The 23,243-nt window shown below is 45.8% G+C and overlaps 1 protein-coding gene across 1 annotated transcript in view; it reads right to left on the bottom strand.

Moving 5' to 3' along the window:
* Positions 1-304: 304 nt before the first annotated feature.
* The window catches only part of LRP4 (LDL receptor related protein 4), a 73,693-nt gene continuing 50,754 nt past the window's right edge, over positions 305-23,243 (bottom strand). Inside the window, exons 9-38 of the mRNA XM_009277591.1 lie at positions 21,124-21,249; positions 20,543-20,677; positions 20,249-20,374; positions 18,975-19,205; positions 18,516-18,672; positions 17,936-18,153; positions 17,435-17,611; positions 16,725-16,847; positions 15,774-15,982; positions 15,062-15,143; positions 14,295-14,400; positions 13,120-13,321; positions 12,603-12,792; positions 12,219-12,350; positions 11,406-11,546; positions 10,599-10,685; positions 10,214-10,385; positions 9,955-10,117; positions 9,484-9,709; positions 7,780-8,083; positions 7,224-7,442; positions 6,780-6,914; positions 6,470-6,578; positions 6,002-6,146; positions 5,361-5,474; positions 4,929-5,052; positions 3,873-3,940; positions 3,156-3,243; positions 2,483-2,624; positions 305-698 (exon numbers count right to left, since the gene is read on the bottom strand). Of these exons, the coding sequence (XP_009275866.1) occupies positions 363-698; positions 2,483-2,624; positions 3,156-3,243; positions 3,873-3,940; positions 4,929-5,052; positions 5,361-5,474; positions 6,002-6,146; positions 6,470-6,578; positions 6,780-6,914; positions 7,224-7,442; positions 7,780-8,083; positions 9,484-9,709; positions 9,955-10,117; positions 10,214-10,385; positions 10,599-10,685; positions 11,406-11,546; positions 12,219-12,350; positions 12,603-12,792; positions 13,120-13,321; positions 14,295-14,400; positions 15,062-15,143; positions 15,774-15,982; positions 16,725-16,847; positions 17,435-17,611; positions 17,936-18,153; positions 18,516-18,672; positions 18,975-19,205; positions 20,249-20,374; positions 20,543-20,677; positions 21,124-21,249 (4,787 nt within the window). The 3' untranslated portion in view covers positions 305-362. The remainder of the gene's footprint in view (positions 699-2,482; positions 2,625-3,155; positions 3,244-3,872; positions 3,941-4,928; positions 5,053-5,360; positions 5,475-6,001; positions 6,147-6,469; positions 6,579-6,779; positions 6,915-7,223; positions 7,443-7,779; positions 8,084-9,483; positions 9,710-9,954; positions 10,118-10,213; positions 10,386-10,598; positions 10,686-11,405; positions 11,547-12,218; positions 12,351-12,602; positions 12,793-13,119; positions 13,322-14,294; positions 14,401-15,061; positions 15,144-15,773; positions 15,983-16,724; positions 16,848-17,434; positions 17,612-17,935; positions 18,154-18,515; positions 18,673-18,974; positions 19,206-20,248; positions 20,375-20,542; positions 20,678-21,123; positions 21,250-23,243) is intronic.

Here is a 23,243-nt window from a genome sequence, read left to right as displayed (position 1 = left end):
GTGAGCCGGACGGCACAGGACTTGCAGGTTGCCAGAGAACACAGAATCTGAACCAGATTCAGGCCAGAGGAGTCACTGCAAAAGTTAACGTGGCAGCTTCCAGGAAAAAGGAACATATAAATAAACCACAGACAGTGAAAATGAGCAAAAAGGGTCTCTGGGTTCCAACCCACCCATCCTCCCTCTCCAACTGCAACAGCACAGCTGCCCAAGCTCCTTGCTGAAAGGCAATCACAGTCTCTGGGCCCCTCGCAAGAGAGGCTGGTCTCTGGGCCCTTCCTTGCCTAGCAGGCAGAGTCCTGTCTTTTTTGTGCAGAGCAGAGGCTAGAGAGGGTAACAGCATTTCCAAAGTCGCGTGTACTTTAGACCTCGCTCTCCGTGGAGGGCTTGCGTTGGTGTTTCCAGCCTGTGTCTGGGAGTGAGCCACGCCGTTCAGGAGTGGCTGCTGCTGTGTTAACACTGCTGCATTCAGACTGTTCTTCCTGTAGCAGCTGCTCAGTTTCGGTGTCATCCAGTGAACCAGAACTAGCCTGGATAGAGACCGTGTCTGTCTTCATGCAGACGTGGTCCCGGAGGATCCCTCCTCGGGAGCTCCGAATCTGCTTAAGGTCATCCCACTCGGAATCATCACTGGATAAAAGGCATATCCCCTCCACAATCTTGATCTTCTCCTTGGTGTAGCTGTGGTCAGGACCAGTCTAGGGAGCAGACAGATGAATGAAAAAAGCCAATATATCTACGGAAAAATATGGCAAAGAGCAAAGCAGAGCTGGAATGTAGACAGTGAAGCAGACAAAAGGCTGGACGTCCACGTAAACAGCCATTGGCTTTGACTGTCACAATGGCAGAACCCATTCTAAGTTTCCCTTTAGTTCTTCACCACCCCCAGACGAATCCTCCCTGCAAGAGCTCTCATTCCAAACTCCAGGAGCCTTCAAATCATAGAAGGGAAATGAGGATGAGCTGGCTCTTCTAATTCAACTATATATACTCCCTGACAGCAGGGAGTAAGAACAACACTGAGCCTAAAAAGGAAGGAAAAAAAAAAAAGAAAAAAAAAACAAAATGGGAAGCAGGAACAGCCAGAAGACTTCACGGTAAAAGTAGGCAGGGAATCGATTCTAGGTCTGCAATATCTTTATATCGGAGTCATTCTAGATTTGCCTGTCAGGAAAGCACAGCTGGAATACCACTGTTGAGTCTGAGTCTCACAGTGATACAGGGGAAGGAGATTATAGGGAAACAATGGAAATGATCAGAGGCTAAAGGGACCACACTGAGATTAAAGTAGTGAAATCTGTCTAACTTAGCTCACTGACAAATAAGGAGCATTAGAACATCTGATCTACCCCTGAGGAGAAAGTGGAGGGGGTGGGGAAATATACATCTGGATATATCTAGAAGCAGCAGAATTAAGAGAAAAGTGGAAAGGATTTAGATTCCCAGATAAATAATCCTGGCTTATCCTTAGCAGATAAGGCTAAAATGGCAGGAAAGTTTGGGAAATCTATTGGATAGTACCTTTGAAAAACAAAACCAGGGAAAACTCTCCTCTGCATAAGTCTTGCTGTGATCCCTGCTAGAGGAACTAAGGGATCTAACAGATTATCATAAATAGTCCTACAGAAATTGTCTTTTTCAAATCTCACACACTGAGTATGAGTAGCCAAAGCCAAGACCAAAGGATCTGCCATAGAAAATTACCTATACTTTCTTGACAGACAGCAGAGCTGGTTTGACATAAGGGCAGGGGAAAAAACAAGAAAGAGCAATTAGTATGGGACAGTGCTTGAGCCACACAACAGAGCTTGAGTGATGGAAGCAGGATCAAACACATAGAGTAGTGATACCTGACATGAGGATGTGGACGGAAATCAGAAGAGGGAAGATGAGAAGCTATCTGAGTGATAAGAAAGCTTCTGAGGAGAAAACAAAGGAGAAACTAAGTGCTGCAAGATATCTTAAACCCTCTCCGTCCTGTGGCACACAGGGTGGACCTCTGCAGGGCCTTTAAAATGCTCCATTTAATAAGGGCTCCAGTTCTCTCCCTATCCCACCCCTTCCAGGCAGCGCACAGCCAGGAGCCGCGTTCTTGTTACCAAACCCCTTCTGGCTGCCTGGTTCCCCTGGTGACAGTGCACAGCAACCTTGGTGCAACAGTCACTAACTAGGACTGTGTCCAAGGAAGACAATTCCCTTTGACTTCTGTACTTCGAGGGCCAGCACACAATGCAAATGAAATACAAGACACTGTGGGAGCGGGGAAGAAGCAGAGAGCTAAAGACAGGTCTAATTCACTACAGCTCACTGGGGAAGAAGTGCTGCTGGTTGATCTCCATAGGAGTCTGAGCAATTCACTGAAGCTGCCCTCCTATGTCCTAGAAGTAAATGCTGACAAGTTGCAACATTTTCACATACTAAGGCCTGTAATACCCAACAGCAGCTTGGGCTGGGCTCCCATGTCCTTAGTAGCAGCTCTTACCTCTTTCTTATAGCACAACTGGTTGTACATGGTTGGTTTGGGAATCGCTTCAATCTTCACCTCCTGGGTAGATGTCCGGTATGAGGGATTACTGTAGGTTAGGTTCCCCAAGCCAGGATCCGTGAACTTGGACTTATTATGCCTAGAGGGAAAAAGCTGTCAGAAAAGACACAGGGCCCTACTGCCAGGATCCAACATTCCTGAGTGCTCAGCAAGTGGAAAGCTCCAGCAATCTTCACTGTCCCTCAAAAAGAGGGAATGCTGGCTTCACCTGGCTCTTCAGCTACCTGTACATTACTAGCTACCAGTACAGCAAGGCACTGCCATGTAACCATAGAAGCTATACTGGCAGTAACTGGTGAAGCTATCTGGCAGAAAGCACATGAGCTCACACATGTACTGAGATATGAATTATCTCACATCCCTGTCCATAACTCATAAGCTCTCTGCAGAAAATTTAGCCAATAAGGCTTCAAATAATAGAGTTGCATGCCCAATACTTCAAAGGCACAGGACTCAAACCTTGCAAATAAAATCATCAAACACTGCTTCCAATGGAGAACAAAGGGATTGTAAATGGCAATAAAGAAAGATGAAGTGCTTTCAGGAGCTTTCTTCTCCTACAACCCTAGATTTTACTATTGGCCAAGAGAGGGGAAAAAAGATTGCTTACCTATATATAATTAAAGCAGCAATAAGCAGCAAAATAAACAAGATGCTGAGAAGACTTCCAATAATGTAACTGACATGCAGTCCTTCTCCTGAAAGTGAACAGCAAGGGTAATTTATGCACTCTCCTTAACTTTCACTGGATAATACTGACCTCGGTGTAACGCCCAATACAGAGGTTTTACACCATACAGAATTATGTAAAGTAAAATGTCAGCGCACCAAGGTTTAGCAGAGGGTTTTGTTTGGCTTCATATGAAACCAAACATACGGTAACCCTTCCTCCCATCCAGGCCCCAGCAAACCAAGGAGCATCAAGACCTCTGTAATGGGGTTGGATAAGGGCGAGTTAGACCCCCTTGCTGACAGATTACTCCTGCAGTGAGAAACAATTACCCTAGTCAATCATCCTCAACTAAACACAAAGGGGATGGTGAAGAGAGCATCATTAATGGGAAGAGCCCAATGGATGAGGTATGGGATAAAAGAAAACAGAACTATTCTTCAGACCAAAGAGTCATTTGATAAAGTCCCCATGTAGGCTAATGAATGTGTATGACTGATGTTCATCCTTAGACACACTTTGTTCTGCTCAGAAGGCATTTGAGTAATTCAAGTCTGAGTTTCAGAAATTTGAGTTTCAAACACTATGGACTGGAATGCCCTGGGCACATTGGGAGGAACAACCCTGGTGGGGAAGAGTTAAAGAACAGGAACTCACCCATGGTTGCCAACACTGCCTCGTTGGCATGGGTACACAAGCCTCGCCTAGCATCTTTGTCAGAGCAGCTGAATGACAGAAGGGCAGTTAGTTACTGAAAGTAGTATCAACAGTATCAAAGGTATCTATCAAAAGACAGGATGGGACAGGCTAGCACTGATATCCCTTCCATTTCCAGTTCAACAACAGGAGCCTTCCTTTCTCCAGTATCCTTCTGTATCCAGAGGAGAGAGGACCATATACATATATATAGGGGTGTGTGTGTGTATACATCAATTATAGGTCTGCAATATCTTTATATCTGAGTCATTCTAGATTCACCTCTCAGGTACATAGGTGCATACGTATATCTATCTATCAGAACACAAATTTCAGCATCCGTGCTGAAGCAAAAATCAGAACATCCTAGAGTCGGCACAAAGATCTTTCTGTCCAATACATCATACTCAACAAAGTGGAAGTTTTGCCTTGTAAATAACCCAGCTGTATATTATAGAACATACTTTTTTGCTGGGCAGTAGGATAGCAGGCTATAGGGAATTAGCAGAAAAAAGTCTCTTAACTAGCTGCATTGTAACTTAAATGTTAGAGCTGCAAAGGTTCTGTTCTGCCCCAAACAAGCTACCCCTTTGTGGCCAGGGCAGAACCACTTCCTCAGATGTCTGGGTCAGGTCTGAGGTGTCTCAGTGAATTAAAGCAACAGACTCCCCTCTCCTCCTCTCAGAAATAAGGTCTCAAAATTAGGAGTTCAAAAATCAATCAAATGAATGACATGGTCTCAGGAGGATTTTAACACTTCAGCACAGTCAGCCTAGACACACATTTCAATAGAACAGACAAAGATCTCTGCATCTCTTTCTTGCCAGCTCAACAGTGTTCTGCATTCTTTGTCAAAATGGTTTTCCCCATTATGAACGTGAAGTCTGGAGCTGGAATAGTCTCTTTTGGCTAGGGAGAGGTACATTTGGATGATGACAACCAGAGGGGGCTTGCACGTTGCACCTTGCACAAGCTGTGACTTTCACACCCCAATTCCAAGAGAACAAGAGCACTTACTTTCCTTCCACTGCTTCCAGAGATGTGAGAGATTTGGTTGTTGAGGTACCTACTCTGCCAGGTGGTGTCTGACTTCTCTCACTTACACTGGTGGGTTCAGGACCAGGGGGCACTACACCAGGAACTAGAACAACAAAGAAAAATAAGCAGGACCCCAACTTTGTGGGACAGATGAACAAGTCTGGTAAGCTATAGAGAGTTTCCGAAATGGCCTATATGAGCAGCTTTCCCATCTCAAACCCAGTCTGTCAGCAGAAAGGACAGAAGAAGGCTCTATTGCTCACAGCCACCTTACTTCTAGTATACAACTCTGCATAAGTTTTTTTATACACTGGAGAGCTTCAGATGCTCTGGTTGCCACTGCCACTGCCTAAGTGGTGGCAGTGGCTCACTTATGGAAGCTACTACCCAAGTGACACTTGGTAAACTCACTAGTAGAACAGGGCCGCCCATCTGGTTCATCTGGACACGCGCAGACAAAGTCAGAAGCCCTGGCAAAGCAGAGGTGAGTGCAGCCTCCATTGTTCACTCCACAAGCATTAGTACCTGGAAGGAACAAGCAATTTTCTAAATATGTTGCAGATGACCAGATAGGAGCTCAGAGCAACAACGTTTTTTGCTGCTCAGCCAGAGATACTTCCTAGAAATCCATTACATTACTATGCTCTGGCACATGCCCTTCATCTGACTGCTAAGAAAGTGATGGTAATAGCCAGACACTGGTAGGATTAGGGCAGTCTTGAAAGGAAGGCACTGGAAGTCATTAGACAGGAGCCCAGTCAATACAGCTGCACAGATTAAAAACCAAAAAGCTCACCTTCTTCTGTTTTAACACAATGTCAGATAAACAACACAGAAAGTGACATTTGCTAATCAAAGCTGTAACAACACCATTAAGATGTACTTGACTGAAATGTCACAGGCAGACAAGGAATGTGCCCAGGGAAGATGCATTAACAGTTTGAGTATAAGAAAGGATGCCAACCTCACTTGACATCTACAGTAGCACAGTGATTCTAGAGTTCTTTTTGTCTACAGTTAGCATTTGCCTGAATCAAGGTCCTCCTATTTACCTGTCTGTCTCTGAGGGGAAACCACAATGATATCCATCAGTCCCTCAACATTGGCTAGGACTGTCTCTTTGTTCCGCCCAGAGTATTTGTCCACTCTCTGGATAGATTTGGTTTGCCAGTCAGTCCAGTATATCCACCTATCCTGCTGCTCAGGGAGACAGCAAAGAAAAATCACAGCCTTTAGCATGATTAGCCATATAGACACAGGATACCCATAAAAAAAACACATCCCAGTGGCAAAAGGCCCCAAATAAAGGCCTTTTCAACCCCTTCCCCTCTTATCATAAAGAAGATGACTGTCTACACCCCACAGGAGTTCAGACAAACTTCCTTTGTTAACTCCACAGAAGAGTTAAGTACTGTCCTCTCAGCCACCTTGGTTTCCCCAGACTTCCCTGTCCCCAAGCTCCGCTGTCCAAACTCATGAACACACTAGGGAGAACAGTGGCAGCAGGAAAATCTTCTTACCTGTGTCAGAGCAAAGGGATGTGACACCTGGCTGACCAACACTTGCCGTAGCTTCCCATTGAGATCGCAACTCTCTATGCGATCGAGATGCGCATCCACCCAATAAATCCTGGAGGAACAGGAAAATATACATATCCCTCTTTACTTTCTAGTCATTCGCTAGCCAAGATGGATCAGGCAAAAAAAAAAAAAAACAACCAAAAAACCCCCACCAAACCCACAACACTACTCCAATAAACCAAGCTAAGAAGGCTAAAAGATTCATTACACCCCTTAACCCTATGCAAGTATAAGAAAATCTTTCACTGACCTCCTGGTGTCATAATCCAAAGTCAATCCATTGGGCCATCCTAGGTCAGTGTTAATCAGGATTTTACGTTCAGAGCCATCCAAGTTTGCCCGTTCAATTTTAGCAATGTGACCCCAATCTGTCCAGAAGAGGTACCTGAAGAGATAAAAGGCAAGTGTTAGAAAAAAAGAACATTTCATTTAGCCTAATGAAAGTTTTAGTTATGAATTAAACTGCCAGATTCTTCAGGTTCAAAAAAGATCATGTGGTCTGTAGCTTGCTTCTCCCAGCTATCTGCCCAACCTTCAAATTCACTGTCTGCTTGATTACATCTGTCACTCAGAGTCAGCTCCTTGCTGGTACCTGCAGATTCACACGGCACATCTCTTCTTCCTCCCACAACCTCCTCTTCCAATCTGCCTCTGCACAGCCCTTCTTCCTGCCCCACCAATACCCCATACCTACCCCTTCTTGGGAAAGACAGCAATGGCTCGGGGCTCATCCAGGCTGTTATTGATCAGCACTTTCCTGGAGCTTCCATCCAGTCTAGCTACTTCTATGGTATTGCGTCCTGTGTCTGTCCAGTAGAGGTTCCTGGCAACCCAGTCCACTGCCAGGCCATCTGTCGTCTTCAGACCCTGACCAATAACAGTTTCCATGTTGCTGCCATTCAGATCAGACCGCCTGGATGGAAATCAATGACAAATGGCAGTGAGGAATGGGTAGCCCCCGGAAAACCTTCACACCTCCATGTGTGGTCCCCAACAACCACAGGGCCACTTCATACTGCTACCTCCCTAATACATTTTTCCCCATAGTCTCCAGCAGGTTAAACACACCTTCAGCATTTAGTTCAGCGATACATACGATGCTGTGTACCAAAGACCAGGTGTAAGTAGTGGTGTATTGCCAGCATCTCAGTCTCCCCAACTAATTAGCACACTCCACAGCTCACTGTGGCACAACCAGCACAAGTAGCTGAGTGACCTGGGCACTGGCCAAGCAGATGACTTGCACCCACCTGATGACATCAAGAAATACATCTGTGTAGTAAATCTTGCCATCCACACTATCATAGTCCAGAGAAATGACGTTGTTCAGCTCAGGGACAGGTATGTGCACATCTGTGTGGTCACTGGTGTCCAGCGAGATACGACGGATGGAAGCACGGCTAGAGAAAAGTAGGTAGGTCTCTGGAGAAGAGTCACACGTTTGCTCATCTCTCTTCAGCTGGATGCCAGTGGGGCAGGCACAGGAGAAGCCAGTGGGGTGAGGCAAGCAAAGGTGGGAGCAGCCACCATTACGAACTCTACATTTATTGAAGCCTTTAGAAATAGGGAAAGTACAGTTTAAGGATCAGTGTGGTCCCACAGACCAAAGCTTTATTTTAAAGGCTACATACATGCACAACTTGCTAGCAGCTGAGTTCACCCTTACCATCCCAGCCTTGCTGGGAATCTACAGCCGTTCACACAGAGGCTGCCTCCCTCCCCTCCAAGAGTCATGGTGGGTATGGGCATGGTTGGGGCAAGGAGAACAGGAAGACAGAGAAGAAGAGGGAGCATTAGGAGCAAAATCTTCACCTGCATTCCTTGCTAATCATAGTTTTCCCATGGAAAAAGGAACAGCCAAATGCTGATAGATTCACACAACTGCAGTTTAGCTTTATTATTGCTGAAAATGGTAATGCTGACAGAAAGATCCAACCCTGTGGGGAGGCAGCGTGACAATGCACCAGAGGTCAGGCTGACAAAGAAGCTTCTGTTTCAACTTAGCTGCACGCAGTGGCAAGTAAACAAAGGCATCAGAGAAGCCTGCTGAAAGTGCCTGACATATTAGGGTCATCTCTCTTTATTTTTTTTTTAAAGTTGAAAAAAAAACAGTATACATTTATTAGAAGGGAATAAGCCCAGAAGACAGGTGCAGGGAGTGGGAAGAAGACAATGGGGATATGATGGCTAGAGTTTTGGTTAGCTTTAAGTTATACTGTAAAGTTACACTGCCAAGAGTGATGTTCTGCTGTTAGCAGCCACAGGAGAAGCAGCACAAAGTTTTCTGTAGAAGTATGTATTGGGGAAATTCCACCGAAACGAAGCCACAGCACAAAGCAACAACTCCCACTGAAGAGCAAGGAGGCAAGATGGCGTCATATAGGATCCCCAAAGAGTAACATAAGGAATCTGACTCTGGCACAGAATAGTTGGAGAGCATGATATATTAACAGCAACTAAAGAAGCAGAGATTTTGTAGAGCAAAGTGGCAGACAGGAAGGTGAAGCCTGCAATGGTTGGCAAAAAAATAACTAGAACTTGAAATAAGGTTTCAGCAACTAGCTTCAGAGGAATTAGTGCCTTTTGGAGTTAAAAAGGGGAAACTGTCCAATGCCAGTAGACTCTGGTGAAGCCTAATAGGGCATGACTCATTCAGTCCTCCTAAGAAAGTGGCTCTGATGTGTGTGAGAATGAGTTTGTCAATGCAATCCAGTGAAGGAAATGGGATGAAGGGGGTCAAAAGGCATGCAGTAATAAACAAACACCAGACCTATGGAGCTGGGTAAACAGGGAGAAGTGCAAAAATAGTTAAACAACAGGGAAGAAGAAAAGAAAAGCTGATTTTTGAGACGTTACTCTATCACTCATGCTTTACACCAAAGGACTCTTCAATGACAGCTCTGAAGAGCTCCCCTAGTCACTACAGACACCCGCTGAGCAGCCTAGCAACTCACCCAGGGGCCGTGCCCTATCAACAGCTTGAATGTCCATGAGGCCAGGCAGGTTTGCCCTCACCAGGATGACATTGGCACCAGTGTCCTTGTCAGCCCTGTGAATGCTGCGAGTTTGCCAGTCAGTCCAGTAGATGTAAGAGTCCAACAAAGTGAGGCCATAGGGATGTTGCACTGGAGACAGCAGGGTGCGGCGGTTAGCACCATTGAGATCTGCAGCCTCAATACGCTGAAGAAAGAAGTAAACATCAGCCCCACGCTCAGAACATTGATCCTCGTGCTAGCAATTGCTATATCAAGTGGGAAACAGAGCCTAAGCAAGTGATATTATTCAAGTCCACCCTTCCCATAGCCCATACTCTCAGAAAAGCTTAAGTTCCCCTTGCTCTTTTGATAGCTTGCTCAAGAACTTCAAAACAGCCTCCAGGCTACCAAAGACCCAGTGACAAACAATGCTGAAGAACAGAATCAGACCTCAGTGTGTGCATCAGCCCAGAGCAGCTGGGACCCAGCCTTATCCACTGCCAGTCCATTAGGCCAGCCCAGGTTGTTGCTGATCAACACCGCACGTCCAGAGCCATCCATCCCAGAGCGTTCCAGCTTGGCATTCTCACCCCAGTCCGTCCAGTACATATACCTAGGGAAAAACCAGCAAGTATTACAGAAAAAGAGGTCAGAAGTCCTGTCCTAACCTAACCTCTAGATATCCTCTTGATATCTTGACAACACTAACCCCATCTCATGGTATAAAGCTATTGCCCGAGGGCTGTCCAGGTTCTGCCAGACCAAGACTTTCCTCATGGAGCCATCGAGGTTGCCCACTTCAATCCGGTTTGTTCCTGTATCTGTCCAATATATCTTCCTGCCAATAGCATCCACAGCCAGCCCATCTGTAGTCAACAGACCTGAGAAAACAGAAAGGTGTATTGGTCACTGCTCATCCTCCCAGCTTAGTCAGGAACTTCTGGTATTCCCCCTGTGCATCTCATCAGGCAGTTGCTTCAGGCTTTGCTTGCCCTTCCACCGAAAATTTAGAGATTTTTCTACCAGGGTACCAGAGAATCTCTCTTTTCTTGCTGCATGAAGGCGAGAGGCTCCCAGGCCAAAATCTCTCTTACCTGTAGTGATGATGTCCTCAAATTGTGAGCCATCAAGGGCAGCCCGGCTGATTTTCCGCAGTGTGCTGTCTGACCAGTAAACCTTTCCTGGGTGGAAGAAGAAAGAGAAACTTAAAAAAAACCACAACAAAACCAAACCAAAACAAACCCCAACAACCAAACAGCAAAATCCTTAAAAAACAGATCCAGGTCTCTGACTACCAGCTACACCATTCAAAACAGATCTGACTGCACAGGAATAACAGCAGTACAAGACCATTAAGCTAGAGTGATAAAACAGTACAAATTATCTTGTTCCAATCCTCCCCAAAATATGTAGGAGCACTGGCACTCTGACATTTACACAAGGCCAGAGAACATATAACACATTATCAGTAGTATAGAGTCCCACATCTGATTTCTCAAAATGTCCCAGAGGACAGCAATCAGATCATCTACCTTACTGTACAACAGTGGGTTTACATCCAGCACAGCATCAGATGTTTAGTATACACGAACAGCCAGAGTCTCAGCTCTACTGCTGTAAAAGGCTTCAGCAGGAGGAAAGCTTTCTTAAATCCAAAATGCACAGGAACCTCAGTCAATATAGCAGGCAGCTTTTTCCACATAGTTGGGGTTCTCTGTTTTCCTATGAGGACATTCCTTTCCTGATTGGAAAGGAATATTTGCAGCACATACTAGAAAAAAAACCTACTCAAATTCACAACCTACAGCAAGATCTGTGCCTGGATCTTTACTCAGACATTTAGATATTAAGTCACTTGTTTCCTTTCAAACAGACAGTCGGAAATACTAAGAAGTTCAGACCTTCACGAGGATCCACTCCAATTGCAATGGTGTTCTTCATGGTGACATTGACTGAGACGACAACATCTGCAAAGTAGGGAATATCCAGAGAGACCATCCGGATGTCAGTCCTTCTGGCAAAGATCAGAAAGCTGGTCATTCCTGCAGAGTTGAAAATGGACATATATCAGCAAGGAACAAGTTCAGTCAACTGTAGGCATCATTTATTGAACATTCTGGAGGTGACACCCACTTCAGTGGAAAAGGGGAAGTCTCAGGCAGATCTCGGCTTATGGGGAATCTGTGTACAAAAGCTTTACTGAGCGTTATTGAATGCTTTTTTACATCCAAGTTGAAAAGGAGCGCACCCATAGAAGAGTTACTTCTGCTAATATGTGTGGGAAATGGTAATTAGGAGTCAGTTTTTTCCTGCTAAGGAGAAAAAGTGAATGTACCATGGCCTGAAGCCAAGTGCCTTCCACAATCCTCAAAAAGAGGGTCCATGGGAGGAGTGTGTACAGACCTATTAAAGAATATATCACCTTGTAGTTAAGAAAGAATCCACCTCAAGATTAGGTCAAAAGTATGGGGGAAAATGTGACATCTGGTTTAGTTGCCCAACATAATTTCAAGAAAAATTTCTTCTACATCAATCATCAGTAAAAGTTTCTTCATAGTAATTCCCAGTCAAATTGAAGGTACAGGCATCAAATTGTTTTTTCAAGGGGTAAAGCAGTTAAGCACAGAAAAGTGAATTTTGTTCTCTAACAAGGCACGAGCAAAATGTAGCTCTGATACAAAATTGCAATGAAGGATCCTACAAAGAGGACTCACCAGGGGAGCAGGTCTTGCCATCAGATTGCAGGTTGATCCCAGTAGGGCAGGTACAGCTGTAACCTTTTGGAAGAGGTGCCAAAAGGCACAGGTGACTGCAGCCTCCATTGCTAACTTCACACGCTGTACGTACTATAGGAAAGAGGATGAGAAATCCCTAAGCCAGTAGCACAGGCACAAAAAAGGGGTGCAACCGCTATAGAAATGCATTCTAGAATGCCCTTAAATACCAAGCCGAGAGTTATTCTCATGCTCTCATATTCCACCCAGAGACTTAAGGCATCAAGAGCTGACAGATAGGTCAGCTCCTTGCAGGAGAGCTGTGCCACATACCAGAGCCTAAGCAGGCTCGCAGCTCAGTGTGGCTTGGGGCGAGCTCTGTACCTGGTGGCCTGTGCCGGTGGAAAACATGAATATCCATAAGATTCTCCAGATTGTCCTGCAGCGTTTCCCGAGCCTGACCAGTCCTTCTATCTGCGCTCTGGATGCTTTTGGCCTGCCAGTCTGTCCAGTAGATTCTCTCGCCATAAAGAGTAAGTCCAAAGGGGTGAGGCAGATTGCTCCCAATCAGCACCTGGTCAGATTACCCCCAGCCCCCCAAAAAAACATTACTAAGAAGTCACTAAGGGGAAGAGGCTTCCCTTGCCCCCTCTCAACATCATAATGTACAGTCACAGCAAAAGGAGAGCAATGGGGCAACGTTAGCCCTCAAAAGGAGGTTCCCTCACACACAGTTTGCAACTGAAAGGGAGCTCTTCTCTCCCAGTGAAAGCAGCTCAGCATGTCTTGATTTGGAGATTTCACTTTCAACTGGAAAGAGAGGCAGGGGCCATCAGCACTCTGTGCTCTAGGACTTATACCTCAGGCTCCCAGACTCCCTCCTCAAAGATGGCTTCCTTACCTTCCTATTGCTTCCATCCAGACTGGCATACTCGATGGTCTTCATGCCTGCGTCTGCCCAGTACAAGCGCTGTGACTCGTAGTCAATGGCCAAGCCGTTAGGCCATGTCAGGTTGGAGGAAATGATCACCAAGCGGTTTGAGGCATCCATACCAGCACGCTCAATTTTTGGGCTGGCTCCCCAGTCAGTCCAGTACATGAACCTGAACACAAGCCCAGACAAAAGTGAAGGCCCACACTCCTTCACTGCCATTATGGCCAGGCAGTGTTACAGAGAAGCAAGAGAGCCTGGTGCCTTCAGGCCCTAGCAGGAAGCAGCATTAGACTAATATTGTACTCATGTCCAGTCTTGGGTTCTTGTAATGTACCTAAGATCATACTCAAATTTATATACCTTCTACTGCCCACGTGCTGGCCTAATTACAACATGGAGGAAAAAGTTCAAGATAATAGTTCAAGGCCTAAAAATTAACCATTTACCAGTCTCCACCATTGGCCCTTTATACTCTTGCTGCATCGGTCTTCCAGTAATCCACTCAAGGAAAGAATAGCACACTTTTATTCAAGACCTTCACGCTTCCAAAGCAACAGCTGGCAACCTTCTTCCTATCCACCCTATCCCCAGCTCCACAAGGTCTTATGATTCAGAAGCAAAATCCGTTATTGAAACCATTTGTATCTGTTACTCAAGGTTTGCTTTCCATGGCAGAGTTAATCCCTCAATACTCTGACACAGTGCTTTGAAGCCAAGAGGCCGCTAATGTTACAGCTTGCTTGAGATCAGCAGTAATTTACCTGAGGAGATCCTTCTGACTGAACTCTAGTTCATAAGCAGAGAGCCTGAATACAAATTCAACAGAGATGTGAAATAAAGAAATAGAAAAGACCTAGATGGCCTCATTCTCAACATTTTTTGTACCACATCTTTAGTTATTATGTCCCCAGGATAAACAAATAAAATCACCAGCCAGCTCCTGCAAGCTCTACAGCACAACAGGCAATTATCCCTGCTTATCTTGTTCCACTAGCATCCAAAATCAGGTCTCTAATTTTAGTCTTTGGCAGGATGTAGAACAATGGCACCAGAGAGAAAGACAATTGCACAAAACCAAGGAACCTGACCATCTTTAGATATGCAAGAATTGCCATGTCATCCCAGAAGAAAGAATCTCTCACCCTCCAACAGGGTCCACCACGATATCTCTAGGTCTGTCCAGGTTCTCCCAGATTAGAACAGTTCTCATGGTCCCATCTGTGTTGGAGACCTCTATCCGATCTGTTCCTACAAAAGTCAAGAGAGAGAAAGAGAGATATCAAAGACCTCTGGAATCGCAAGAGCTAAGCCAAAAAACATCCATACAACAATGCATTCTTCCCCTCCATCTATCTCGGTTCATAGCTGGAAGACAGGTAAGAAACGTGGCTCAAAGTGTCACCTTGCATTAGATCTCTCAAGTCACCTCTGTGGCTGTCACTGGTGCTGAGTCCTGTATGAATGCAAACCAGCTCTTTCCTGAGCTCCCAAGGTATCTCCATAGGCATGAGAGAACAGCTAGAAGAGAATCACCTTCCTTACATCTCTCTGAACTATGACTCTCCAGCAGGGAACATCCTCCAAATACTACCTGCTGCACCCCAAGATACACTGTTGGAAGATATGTAAACACACACAATCACAAGCTCTGCAGCAAGACAACAGCGGTGCTTGATTTCTACTATAAACCTTTCTACAGAATTAGTACTGGCGATACTGCAAAGAGAAGTAAACTAAGGATGCCACCTCTGCTCCCACTTTGTTAGAAGCACACGAGACGGAACTCCATTTTTTGCTAGACAGAAACAGACAAATTTGAAATGAGACAGATAGAACTACCCAGCTGTTTTTCAGTTTTCATGACTAATAAGGAAGACAGAAGCCTAGGTAAAGCAGAGGATCCCAGTACCTGCATCAGTCCAGTATAGCTTGTTGGTGACCCAGTCAATTGCCAGTCCAGCTGGACTTTCCAGGCTGGTGTCCACCACAACCTAAATAAAAACGAAAAGAAAAAATCTTTAGTGAGATTAGACCTTAGGGAGAAAGCACTTGCCCAATGCACTACCTATTCACAAACAATGTTAACTTTCAAAAGGCAAAAGCCCAAGCAGAGCAATGCCATACAAGAGAGAGCATTAAGGACTTAGAAGTTCAAAAAAGTCTTACATTTGGAGAAACATCTATTTTTCATGTCTGTTCAAACTGCAACTCCAAACTTTGAACTCTGTTCCCCTCATTTACAGCAACACTAGCCTAAGGGCATGTGCAAAAAGCATTCCTAAGGAGCGTGGCTCTTGTTCCAAATGTAGTACATAACAGAGGATTTAATACTTCTTCCTTTCAGATTTTAGGGCTACAACAAAGGAATAGACCACAGCTTGTAAATCAACATGCTTCGTGTCCCAATTCAAGGTTTTCCATACAAGCAGGAACATACACCAAACTTGTGTATGAAGTGTTCAGTCATCTCAGGGCCCTTCTGAGCCAGAACTAGGCAAACTAATGAATAACAAATCCAGCATGAACTGCAGCTCCTTAGAAGGCCAGTGTATCCCAGTGGCTTCAAATCTGATGCTCAAGGAGTCTCCTGGCTAGATGACTTCCTCCAGTTAACACTGTACCTCCTGGCTCGATCCATCCCATTTTGCTCGGCTGATTGAGTCAGTGCTAACATCTGTCCAGTAGACATAGTCATCCTTTGAGTCCCAGTCTAGAGCCACAGCGCTGCGAACATCAGCAAGGGGGATGACATCATCTGACAGGTCATCTGTGTCAAAGCTGATCCGACGGATGTCCATCCTTCGGGCAAAAAGCAGGAACTTGTCAAGACCTGATCAAAGGTCGAAAGGTCTTCTTTTAATTTCTCTAAGTTCAACAACACAGTGATAGACACAGACAATTCCCTGCTATATCCAACCTTAACCACTTATATCATCTCTCACTGGCAGGTCACAGCCCAGGATTTTATTGGTAGCAAAATATCACCAAGGAGGGTAGGTGGGGTGGGTGGGCAGGGGGGGAAGTAGTAGTAGGGACTAGTAGGAAGCATAGTAGGGAGCTGTCTCCTGGGGGTAACCTATGCTGAGGGAACAAAGTCAACCATATTCTTCAAAGAATGGCACAGACCTCCCTCCAAATCAAATAGCTATGCCACTCTTGAGAATCTAGGAGACAGTTGGCCTAATTCTTCCAAGTGGTTGCAACCCAAGAGAAACTGTGGCAATCAAGAAGACTGAATTTTTTGTTCATCACTGACACAGCTCCTATGGGAGCTTTAGGGAAACAATCAGCTGTGACAGGTAGCATGGCACCAAAAGCAGCCCTGAAATAAGGACCCAAGGATGGAGCTTCTCTGTATCCCCACTCATCAAGCCTAGTGACGGCAATGGGAATGCACAACAGTGGAATGCATTAAAGAGGTGAAGCATCCTCTGGTGGGGCCCTTAATACTACTAACTCAGTTTATCCAGCTGCATCTCCTTGGAAGCAACTGCTGCTGCTTACTCCCATTGCCAACCCTCTGCCACCCGCTGAACATCTGAGCATGCAGGCTGTGGTCCCACCTCACTTACTCTGGGCGCAGGCATGGCTGCTGATCTTGCGGAAGCCTGTGGGGCAGGCGCAGGTGTAATCCTTGCTGCTCGGCAGGCAGAGGTGAGTACAGCCGCCATTGTTGGCCCCACAACGGTTTCTCCCTGCTCAAGTAGCCAAAGACAAAAACAACCACACATAAAGCAAAGAGTAAAGAAAAGAGGAAAAACACTAGTCACGGTGTCAAGACCCACATGGATAAGATAACTTGTCTACTCAGAAGTTAATTGAGAATAAGGAAACGTATAAACTAAAGCACTAACTCCGCACTTGTAGGGCTCAATTTTAAGACAACGCATTTAACTCAATCCACTTCTAGAGCAGATTATGGCAACTGAAGAGGAATAAGGGAGGTGTCAGTCATTAGTAGTGCCCACTTATGGGTTTTTTCCCCCTCCCAAAACAGCTCTTGCATAAACAAGCCACAAGTATTTCTTACTGAAAAGCCTCCACTCCCACGTGTCAGCAGGGGGAGCTGTGGTAACACCTAACACCAGGTTACCGGGGCTGAGGGACCTCAACTGAACTGCCAGATGGAGCAAGTTCTGCGGCAGCTCTGGACAGAGGTGGAGGTGGTGGATGTGTCGATATGCTGGGTTCGGGCTTGCCATCTCCCTGCTTTACAGGGTGGTGGGTGGCAGCAGATCTTCTAGTGGCTCAAATGGGTCTTCTCTACCCTCTCTGCAGTTACCTGCTGGCTGGCGCTGAGGATGCAGTGTGTGGATGTCCATAGGGAAGTGGAGTTTGTTGCGGATGATCTCCTGGTTCTTGCCTGTGAATTTGTTGGCACTGTTGATGCTCTTGGTGTGCCAGTCTGTCCAGTACAAACTGTCCTCAAACACGGTGATAGCAAATGGGTGCGGGAGGCCTGTAATAGACATCCAATACAGGGATATAATCAGGTCCAACAGGACTCAGGCTAGCAGGGAGACAAGGGAAAGCTCTTTCCACTGCCCGTTTGGCCTTGCCACAGTCAACCCGATCAAATCCACAAAACAACTCCTCTCTCCTGTCTACCGAAGACTGGGTAGCAAACCCCATCCCTCAGCAGTGGCAGATTTCATCCCACAGTGAAAGAACAGGAGACAAGCATAGAAGCAGGAGCCAGTGGCTCTGAAACTCAGAGTAGCATTGTGTTACTCTGTCTTCTTTACTGCAGAGAGCACACCCCCTACATAGCCCTGTTACTTACCTTGGCTAATAACAGCCTTCCTATTCTGCCCATCAAGGTCAGCCCTCTCAATGACATGATGTTTGGCATCCACCCAGTACATTCGATGTCCTGCATAGTCAATGGTCAGTCCATTGGGCCAGAAGAGGTGCGTATCCGCAATGATGCGCCGATTAGAGCCATCCATGTTGGAATACTCAATGCGGGGAGTGTTGCCCCAGTCAGTCCAGTAGATAGTGCTGGAGGAGGCAGGGAGAGACAGGCTAGAAAACTCACATCCCACATACTGCACTCAGCATCACTCCCTATCAGGGCAAAACAGTATCAGTCCTCTGACCTCGAGCATGAGACTGGGTCACAGCCATGGGAGAAATGACAGCCAACAAGGTAACACCCAGCACTTTCAGGCTGGTGAAACCTGAAAGGCCCGGAATAGGATTAAGGGTCTGAAGGCCCCCAGCATTGACAGGTTCCCCAAACTGGTAGTACCAAACGAAGGCTTGAACCCAGAGGCAGCCTTGGTGAGCAAGGATGGGGTTTTCAGTGTTCACCTGGAAGCACTTGCATGGAGGACTCACTGGGGTTCTAAGTTTTCACTCACCCCTCCATAGGATGTAGGGCAATTGCTCGGGGCTTCTCCAGGTTCTGCCACAAAAGCACTTTCCTGTGAGTGCCATCCAAGTTTGCTACTTCAATTCGAGATGTCCCAGAGTCTGTCCAGTATAATTTGTCATGGATCCAGTCAATAGCAAGTCCACCTATCTCCAGGGGAGAATTAAGCACAGAATGAAACCAGGAGCAGGATCTGCTCAGAAAAATAGTTCCCTTTCCCTCTCAGCCTCAGAAGAGGCCCAATTCAGTCCTCCTGTCTCTTCCCCCGTCAGTCAAGATTAACTCCAGGGAGACACTGATCTCGCACCCATTCCCTCCAACCCATCCCCTTTGCTTGGGGAGATGCACTCCATTTTGAATGCTGGGTACCTGCTTTTCTTCACTCACCCACCCCTTTTCTCACATCATGGTCAGTCCCCAGGCTTTTGCCTTTTTTGTGGTGACGCACCTGGGCTCTCCAGCCCTGTGGAAACCACCTCTTCCACATTGCTACCATTCAGATTGGCCCTCATGATGCGATCCAGAGTGACATCAGACCAAAACACCAGCTCCTTGCTGTGGTGGAAGTCAAGGGCAATGGCATTTTCCAGGTTGTTCAAGAGCAGCGTATACTCTGAGCGATGAGGCAACACTTGTCGGATATCAATTCGATTGGCAAAGAGCAGCACTGGCTCTGGCCCTGAGAATATATGGGAAGACAGTGTTAGAGTACTTTGACAGGGTCCTGCCTACCATTCCCTCTGCACCAAGTCCCAGAACATAGTTTTGCAGTACTGGCAGCAAGAAATCAACTCCCAAGTGCAAAACACTTCAGAGAGCTGTTTTCACATCCTCAATACACAGTTCTAACTCAAAGATGAGCAGTTTTAAACCTTTTGGCAAACATTCACTCAGCAAGAAGTGATCATTCCAGGTCCCACCTAAGCCCGCCTCACCTCAGCCTCTGAAACCATACCACTAGGCAGCCGGACTATAGTTTCCTTTTCCTATATCCATCTCCTAGCCATACAAACACACATGCTCTACCACATCTTCTACCACAGACAAGATACAGTTAAAATCTGCCTCAGCCAGATACAAACTCAGCAGGTACTTCCACTGCAGAGAAAAAGAAAATAAAAATAAAAACAAAAATAAAAACAAGATCAATAGCCTTTATGGATTTCATTAGGGGAATTCCTAATGAAATCTTAATTCTTTAAATGGAATTTCTAATTCCTCAGCATCTACATTAGAGGAGCTGAGGAATAAAGTTAAACAAGTGTACAGATGCCCTTAAAAAACAGCAGATGTCCATACAGCAGCCACTCACAGCATTCAGGACTGGTGACCAGCATCAAGGGTCAAACCACAAGGAGGTGTGATACAACCTCACTGACTGGAAAGGTTAAGACACTTCCTGAACAGAGACAGAGGCAGGAGGCTGTTTTTGTCCCAGGGTCTTGGTCACCAAGAATGACAAGGGACTAGGAAAAGAAGGCAAGGGCTGTCCTGCTGGCAGGGAAAGGAACAGCGAAGTACCTCTGCATGGTCAAAAATCACACAAAATTTTCACAGGCATTCACCAACAACCTGGGCATATCTAATACAAATCCAGGTACTTCCTTTTCCTCACATGTTGGCTTAGTGAACAGCATAATGCTGCCAATGAAGCATTAGAGACAAAATCATGAGAACTGGACCAACACACACACACCAGAATAAGGTTGAACTCCTCTTTACCTAGAGCTTTGCAGCTACGCTTGTCAGGTCGCAACTCGTAGCCTTGCTCACACCAGCACTGGAAGCCTCCTTCACTGTTGGTACAGCCTTGGCTGCAGTAACCTTCCTCAGCACATTCATTCACATCTGCACGTTACAGACAAAGGGAGAAAGTTACCATTAGATCATCAACAAGCCAGGCAATCTCACCGATAGCTTGCTTCTGCTTTCATGCTCTGATTTGCACCCTATCATAGCCATCAACTTGAAGCACATCAAAGCTGCAGGGAGGAGGCTACTGCTCCAAAAACCCACCTTGGCATGATCGGCCATCTTCCAGGAGCCTGTAACCTGTGTGGCAGGTGCACTGCACCATCCCTCGTACCATCTGGCACTTCTGAGCACAGCCACCATTGTTGACGTTGCAGTTCTCCTCCCCTGTTCGTGGACCTGCAAAAGGAACACGTGAAGATAACTGAGCTGAAACCACAAGGCAGCTGCTTGTCCTCAGCTGTTAGGCAGCAGTCGCCCTTCAGAACAGGCTGAGCAAGAGGGGGAGGACACAGGCTGTGCTGGAAGCTGCCTCTTCGCAGTCAGAACTTTCCCCTGCAGGCCACAACCAAAGGGGACAATGAAACTCAGAATAATATGCTTTTAGGATTCACTATCTCTGCAGACAAACTTTGATACCTGCGATCATAATCTTCTCCTCATTATTCCTTGTCTGCAGTATGTAATTGGCAAAACCACCAAGGTAATTTTCCTCAGTCTTCAACTCTCTCCCATTATCACAATCCAGGCTTTCTTCCTTACACACATTCTTCAGCAACACCAGATAGACTCCCACACATCACAGTGCCTCCATTTATGTTTAAGACTGAACTTGGAGAACTTACGGCAGTTTTGATGCGGGCTCTCATCACTGCCATCTCCACAATCATTTGCTCCATTGCACAGCTTCCTCTGGCCAATACAACGCCCGTTCCCACACAGGAACTGGTCTGGGGCACACTGAGGGGTCCCTGCAATAGAAGAAGGGGAAAGTAAGCACACCACAGCTTACTGATGGAACAGTCATGGTGAAGAAAAGGATACAGAACATTTTCTAAGATTTGTTACAAACTTTACATATGAGCACAAATCCATGACTTCCTCTTTCCTTCAATTCATCTCATCTGGCACTCCTTACTGCTCCACATATCTTTATGCTGATTTGGAGGCCTGTGAACTCTCCTCCAGACTGAGTTCAGTGTTGCTTTATTGGGAAGTTCAGCTATTTAGTTTCTCTCAGAATGACTGGAAGGTCCTGGCTTAGTTCCCTTTGGTTCCAGATTTCACAACCCTACTCAGCGTGTGCAAGAGAAGAGTCAGTTCCTCACTTCAATCATCTGATATGTCATCCCAGCACGGCTCTGGATCTTAAACCTGCCTAGGAATGAGCGTCTTGTCCAGCCCTAACTGCACTGTGATGGACTTGGAATGAGATTTACATGCATCCTTGAAATCTGAGCTCAGGCAACAGGATTTCACACGAGCTACACACTTCAACTTCTGCTGTTGGCAGGGAGACTCTACAGAATTCTTGTAAGTAATACTGTTTGTAGGGACTTTGCCAATCTGATTGTTTCTTGAGCAATAAATGCACTGTCCTGTTGCCTCTTATTTCTTGTACCTCTTAAGCTGGCTTGGTTAGTGGTTTCCAAATCATCACCCTCTGATAATCCTAGGAAGACAACAGGACAATACAGTTATCAGCAAAGAAACAATTAGATTGGCAGACTGCCTGTAAGCAGCATGGAAAAGGGTAGTTGTGAGATTAACAACAAGTACAAATAGGAACTAACAGACACACCAGCTGGGAACATAAAACCAAATCACATGCAGATTCACTTTTCAGAGCACAGGAATGCTTTATATTAAGGATTCTGAAACTTGGACTGCATTTGTCGTATCGAACATAATGATCCTTACATCAGCTGATCTCCTAGTATTCTAGGAATCCTCTCTCTATGGCCAATAAAAATATAATTCTGCTCTAAATCCAAGAGGTGACACAGGATTTTAACTCTTGCTACAGACATTGAGACAGCACACTATTTCGCTTAGATGAGCCAGTACACATGCTGCTTGGAAGCCCTGAGTTAATTTTTACTTGCTGACTATCACCATAGACCTAATGCAGAACTGCAAAACTAACCTTACAGTAACAATAGCTGTACTCAACCACCTTGGGTTTGGCTTGAGGTGGAGAGGTTGAATTTCAGTGGCTCTGGAAGTTTGACTTGGCTTCTGGGTGGCAACTGTTCTTTCAATACTTCTAAATACCTTTGTTATTAGGATGAGGAAACACGGTTACTGGCTTGTCTTTAAGTACAATTGCTTTTTCCAGGATCATCACCAGCTCCTGCACACTGGTGCTCATGACAGCTGACCAGTCTAGAGCAGCTGCTCTCAAATGGCTACAAAGTGTTCCTCTCCAGGTCCTCTGAGCTCAGCTGTCCTTGTAGAACACCCACTCTCCCCTCCTCAACAGGCCCAAACAAGGGGTACAGTTTCACAAATCCCTTTTGTCACCCCCTAAACCCACTGTTTAAAATACACTGATCCAGAAGGGTCAGTATGCGCAGCTGGGCTCCACTCACTGGGATGAATTCATGGACCAGTACACACTATTCCTCAACAAGGCCTACAGACATCCTGAAGGATTTAAGGAAAATAGAAGATTCTAGACATTCCTTGAATCCTATCATGTTGTGGTTTAACCCCAGTCGGCAACCAAGCACCACACAGCTCACTTGTGCACCTCCTCACTTGCAGAGTATGGGAAGCTGATTGACTTTTGACTTAGTATAAACACTGCTTAGCAACAACTAAAACATCAGTGTGTTAATTCTCAACCTATATCCAAAACACCACTATACTAGCTATTAGGACGAAAGTTAACTCTATCCCAGCTGAAACCAACAACCATAAACACCACTATACTAGCTATTAGGATGAAAGTTAACTCTATCCC

Source organism: Aptenodytes forsteri, unplaced genomic scaffold, assembly GCF_000699145.1.
Source record: "Aptenodytes forsteri isolate BGI_AS27 unplaced genomic scaffold, ASM69914v1 Scaffold146, whole genome shotgun sequence".
Lineage (NCBI taxonomy): Eukaryota > Metazoa > Chordata > Aves > Sphenisciformes > Spheniscidae > Aptenodytes > Aptenodytes forsteri.
This window is presented reverse-complemented; position numbering and strand designations above follow the sequence as displayed.